The 6,000-nt window shown below is 47.7% G+C and overlaps 1 protein-coding gene across 3 annotated transcripts in view; it reads left to right on the top strand.

Moving 5' to 3' along the window:
* Positions 1-6,000, top strand: part of SLC13A3 (solute carrier family 13 member 3) — a 44,563-nt gene that overhangs the window by 3,801 nt on the left and 34,762 nt on the right. For 2 of the 3 annotated variants that reach the window (XM_035006469.1, XM_035006470.1), the window contains exon 3: positions 5,138-5,204. The exons of the other annotated variant lie outside the window; for it this stretch is intronic. In XM_035006469.1, the coding sequence (XP_034862360.1) occupies positions 5,138-5,204 (67 nt within the window). The remainder of the gene's footprint in view (positions 1-5,137; positions 5,205-6,000) is intronic. 3 annotated transcript variants of the gene reach the window in all.

Raw genomic sequence — 6,000 nt, 5'->3', positions numbered from 1 at the left:
AAAGAAAGAAAGAAAGAAAGAAAGAAAGAAAGAAAGAAAGAAAGAAAACAAAAGAGGGGCCTCATCGTACAAAGACAGTGAGAATGTGCCACCAACTGAAGGATTTGATTCTCTCAAACCTCGGAAACTATGTTCTAAACAAAACAAAATACAAGTAGTCGCTGCATTCTTACATGATGAAGCAAGGGCTCAGAGAGGGGAAGGGACTTCCCCAAGTCACACAGCAGACGAATGGCTGAGCCCAACTTTGCAGCGCGCTCTCTTACCCATGGAACCAGCTGCGTCCGTGGGAATGTAGGCAAAGAAGGAAGGTCTGTCTGCAGGTGACTTGAAAAATAAGGGTTTGTTTTCCTCAAACATCAAGAAGGCAGAGAAAGGCAGTTCCAGGATTGATTCAGAGGCACGAAGATATCAGGACTTATCACTGGCATCTCTGCGATTCCCCAAGTCTTTCCCTCATCGTGGCAGAGGTCTGCCACATCCTGTCTGCTTTAAAACGTCTTTTTGTTTACATAAACGTATTTTATGTGTGTATGTATGTATTTATTTATGTTTGAGAGAGAGAGAGAATGTGCACCAATGCGAACAGGGAGAGGGGCGGAGAGAGAGGGAGAGAGAATCTCAAGCAGGCTCTATGTTCAACACAGAGCCCAAGGGGGGCTCGATCTCATGACCCTGAGGATCACCACCTGAGCTGAAACCAAGAGTCGGACGCTTAAACAACTGAGCCACCCAGGTGCCCCTATTTACATAAATGTATTTTAAAAGGAAGCTTTCGGGGCACCTGGGTGGCTCAGTCGTTAAGCGTCTGCCTTCAGCTTAGGTCATGATCCCAGGGTCCTGGGATAGAGCCCCACACTGGGCTCCCTGCTCCTCGGTAAACCTGCTTCTCCCTTTCCCACTCCCCCTGCTTGTGTTCCCTCTCTTGCTGTGTCTCTCTCTGTCAAATAAATAAATAAAATCTTTAAAACAAGTAAAAATAAAAGGAAGCTTTCCATTGGTTCCTATGTGGGCAGAAATCTCTAGTTTATATTGAGTCTTTCTTTGTTCTTCTAGTAACAGAAGCCCCACATGGGCACATGGCTTTGAAGAGAAAAAGCTGACTTTCCCTGCTTCCCTTGCAATTAGATGTGGTCCTGTGACTAAGTGTGGCCAATGGTATATGAGTGGGAATGGAGTGTGCAACTTCCAGGTCCTGCCCTACCCGCCCTCTACTCCTGTTGGCTGGAACGTGAACATGATGGGGGGACCAGAGATGCTACCTGGGAAGCCACGTGTTGAGGGATAGATGGCAGATCTGCCCCGGGAGCTCTGGATCATTTATCCCAAATAACACAACAAACATGATTCATGAAACCACAGGCTTTGAGTGCTAGTTATGCTTTTTTGAATATGTGTTAAAATTAATATATATGTTAAAATCTAAATATTGATCCACATACCGTCTAAGTTAATCTCGTTTACTGTGGTACGGGTATTTGCCTACCATGCAGTCAGGGGTTTTGCTTACTTTATTTTCACATCAGCCCTGAAAGCTAGAAATGATAAGTACTTTACAGGTGAGGTTCAAAGAGGGAAATTGATATGACCAGAATCAGTTGCATCGTTGGTAAAGTAGCTGAGCCAGGACCTATGAAAGGTCAAAGTCGTCCACGTGGGAAGGAAAAGATGTTCTATAGCAGGGGTCAGAAAACTGTTTCTGTAAGTGACCAGACAGGAAATATTTTAGGCTTTGCTGGCCACACCATCACCACTGCTCAAACTGTGCCCTTGCGGAGAGAAAGCATCCACAGGCGAGATGTAAGTAAGTGGGCGTGGCTAGGTGCCAGTGAAATGTAATTTGTGGGTGCTGAAATTAAAATTGCACGTAATTTTTACACCATGAAATATTGTGCCTCTACTGATTTTCTCCAGCCATTTAAAAATGTAAAAACCATTCTCAGTCAGGAGGCTGTGGGCCAGATTCAGCCCACAGGCCAGAGTTGGCTTCGTTCGTTTTCAGACAGTTTCCCCAGACTCTTGGGGCTTCCAGAGAACCGTGTCACTGTCCCCCTGGAGTGGTGAGAAGCAGTGAAGCTTCTGCGCCTTCTCCCATGTCTACCCCAGCTTCCCCACTTTACCTGTTTTATCCACTGGGCTTCCACGTGGCAATCACAGACGTTTACTGAGCACGTACTTCGTGCTGGGGCTCTTCGTGGGGCCTTACATCCTCAGAAAGTGGAGCCGGCATTGACCTCATTTAGAAGATTGGAAGAAGTTTAAAAATAAAAGAGGATAAAGTAGCTTCCAAAGTCACAGTTTCAAAACAGCGGCTCTGGTATTTTGAATCTAGGCTGGCTGACTTCAGAGCCTGAACTCTTAACCTCTGGTATTCTGCCTCGTACACAAGAGTTTTTTTCGAAGAGTCTAGTGGCCACACACACAAAAAAAAGTTTGAAGCCATTTCCCTCATTATAAAGATGAAAAATCTGAGACCCAGGAAGGGGAAGGGACTTGCTTACGGTCACACTCAGTGTTGGGTGCAAGGTGAAATCCAGAGTCTTCTCCTGAATGCTGCAGGATGTCAGGAGGTAGGAGGGCCTGGGAAGCTGGGGCAGACACCTACTTTCACAAGTGGTGGGATCAGAGAGCAAGAATTGATTAATGATCAGCCCTAAGACCTAAAACAAGGCTAGTTCCAGTGCAAAAGAGAGATGTTCCCTTTCACGCAGTCTCTGTCTCCATCCTAGTGGCAGGACGTGAAGACAGGTGTGGGGGGAGTGGGGACTGTTAGTGGGCCAGGACAGGGGTGGGGAGGCTCCTGGGGGCTCTAGGCCCATGAGAGACACCCATAGCAACAACAATGATGACAATGTGAGCTCTCAGTCCTGAGAGCCCACCATATGCCAGACGCGGTGCTCTTATTTTTCATACCCGTCAGCTCATTTAATCTTCATAACGGTGCTAGGAAGTAGGTGCTCCCCATTTTACAGATGAGGACACTGAGACTCAGGGAGGCAAAAGGATTTGCCCAAAGCAACGTGGTTAGTTAGTTGCTGAGCTCTGTCTGAATCTAGAATCTGTGCTTGTAAGCACCATGCCAGAGCAGGACGGAGCCTGGGGCAGGGCAGGGCTCGCTGGACAAGACCCAGGGGGGGAGGGTCCTCAATCTTGGAGAGCAGCCCTGATGTTTCCCTCCAGTTTCTTCCCCCAGCTCACCTCCCTGCACTGCCTGAGGGACTGAGGGGCCACGTGGGTGGTGGCTTCTCCAGCGCCCCACTTGTGTTCTCATTAGATCCTCCTACTACAGCTCTGCAGGGATGGCCTTGTCATCATGCCCATTTTACAGATGAGGAAACTGAGCCACGCAGGCGTCCCCCCCCTCTTTTATGTATGAGGAAGCTGAGGTTTAGAACAGTGGCATGACTGATCCATTCATCCATTGATTCATTAATTCCACACGTTTATTGAACACCTACTATGTGCCAAACAGTGTCCTGGCTGAACAAGACTCCCACCAGTGGAGGTTGTTCAAGGCAATGGGAATGATTGATACAAACCCCCATGGAGCTGGGAGTCCATGGGGGAGACAGGTAATCAACAAATAAATCCCTCTCAACTAGGGCTTGAAGGAAACTTAAGCTACACCAACGTGTAGGGTCTTTTCACCAGGGTGAGCTGATCTGTATTTAGCCTTCAGACCTCTGCAGGTGGTCAGCAGGACCAGTCGTCGGCTACCATGGCTCCCACTCGCTCTAGGTACCAAGAGGGAAGGAGCAGCCCAGAGTGGAGAGGGGACAGGACTTCCTCCCCAAGCCACCTGCTGAGACAGGGAAAGAGCTGTGGCAGGAGTCCCGACCCTTCCTCCCAAACACACACCTGCGGTTACAGAGGTGGGATGTATTACTGTTGTGGCCACGATGACCTCAGTCAGGTGTTAGAAAGGACCTCTCACGGGCTTTGGGCTGTGGCTGAGGCATTTGTGGGGGTCTAAGGAACCTTGCTCTAGATTGAATGATGCCAGAAATCGGGGGCAATTCTACGAGTAAAGAAGTAGCAGCCATTCAATTGGCAAGAGAGGAGGACGTTTGGCATTGTGTGGGTGGCAAGTGGCTTTGGGCTAAGACTAGATTATGAAGTGCCCTCGCTGTGTCTCATTTCGTCAGTCGCTTGCAGAGCAACTCTGTCTGATGTTGGTGACGTGTAAGATCATTTAGGTCCAGCAAGAGAACAACACGGCATATCTGGGTCCGACCAGTTCCAGACGTAGGGGGCCGCTTTCTTCTTTCTCAAGAGGAACCCACATTGACTAAATCCTTGCCAGTGTTCAGATTCCTGTTAAATTCTTTCAATGGCGAGTCTGACAAATGTTGGCCCACCAAATCTAGCCTGCTGCCTGCTTTTTGTGCAACCTGTGAGCTAAGCATAGTTTTTATATTTTTAAATGGCTGAATAAATCAAAAGAAGGATATGTTGTGACATGTGAAAATTATATGATCTTCAAATTTCGGTGTCCAAAAATAAAGGTTTAGCCACACGTATTCATTTCTGTATTGTCTATGGCTGCTTTCGTGGCAGAGTTGAGTACGACAGAGACCACAGGGCCCCAAAGACTAAGATATTTACTATCTGGTCTCTTACAGAAGAAATTTGCCAGTCCCTGCTTCAAATGGTGTCTTAATCCATTCAGTCTGCTATAACAAAAACAGCATAGATTGAGCATTTATTTTTCATAGTTCTGGAGGCTGGGAAGTCCAAGATCAAGGTGCCAGCAAATTTGCTGTCTGGTGAGGGACTGTTTCTCGGTTCATAGATGGCCATCTTCTTGCTGTGTCCACACATGGTGGGAGGATGGGTAAGGGAGCTTTGTGAGGCATCTTTTATAAAGGCACACCTCTCGAAGTCCCCACCTCCTAATACTATCACATTAGGGATTAGGTTTCCACATATGAATCTGGGGGGGACGCAAGCATTCCGCCGATAGCAAATGGGTCAACTCCTTAGTCCTCTTGACAACCCTAGGAGAATTATTACTTCCATTTTATGAATTAAAGAACTGAGGTACAGTGAGATTAAGGGATTTATCTAAACCTGAGAATAGGAACACTCCTATCCATTTGTTACATTACACTAAAGACACCATGCTCTTTCCTCCTAGCTGCTGTGCGGAGGAACGGCCTGCACCCCGTGCCCACGGAGATGCAATTTCTGGCCAGCCCAGAAGAGTGAGTTCCTGGTACCGAGGAGCGAGTGCTTGCCCCAAGGAGATGACAAGCAAGAATTCAGTGCTGCAAGCAATCCTCCCCCCACCCCCAGATTTTTCTCCAAATGACCTAACGCCCAGGTGTCTACCATCCATCCCTTTGGCTTGGGCATGGACGTACCCAGCCTCCTTAAAAAAACACACACGTGGCTAGCAAGGGCAGGGGAGCACATTAAGTCCCTCTGGTGAGGGGGAGGACCTGAGAGGAGGCCTCAGAGGAGCAGGAATGCTCAAACTAGGTGACGGTCAAGGAGGAGAGACATGCAGACAGGCATCCAGAGCCTCTAAAGACAAAAGCATCCTAAGAGACAATCACAATCCTTCACACTTGTGTGACTTAGGAAGCATCTTCACACTGATGGCACGTTTAGTGGCTGGTGTCCTTTGTCTTTGGCAGCGTGGTTAAGATCTTGGGGTTTGGAGCCCTGCAGACTTGACTTTGAACCTGGCTCTGCCACTTACCGGCTGTGTGATTTGGACAAGTCACTTAATCTCTCTGAGCCTCTGCTAGATTCACCCACCCAGTGGACATGATACTGGAACCCACCGTAGACGGTTATTTTGAGATTAAATGAGATAATGTTGAGCAAGCTGGATCATTGCTGGGCCCTACATGCACAGATGAGAGTGCTTGTTATTCATGGCTTTGTTACCTTGGGTGATAAAACAGCGGAAGTAAAGTCACCTGCTCAAGGCATTGCTGGGCATCAGTCAGGTCTGTTTTATTCATTCAACAAATATTTATAGATAGCTTACAA

Source organism: Mirounga leonina, unplaced genomic scaffold (assembly GCF_011800145.1).
Source record: "Mirounga leonina isolate KUSES-001 unplaced genomic scaffold, KU_Mleo_1.0 Mir_150, whole genome shotgun sequence".
NCBI classification, from domain to species: domain Eukaryota; kingdom Metazoa; phylum Chordata; class Mammalia; order Carnivora; family Phocidae; genus Mirounga; species Mirounga leonina.
The sequence above is the reverse complement of the archived record's forward strand: the minus strand, read 5'-3'. Positions and strand labels throughout refer to the sequence as shown.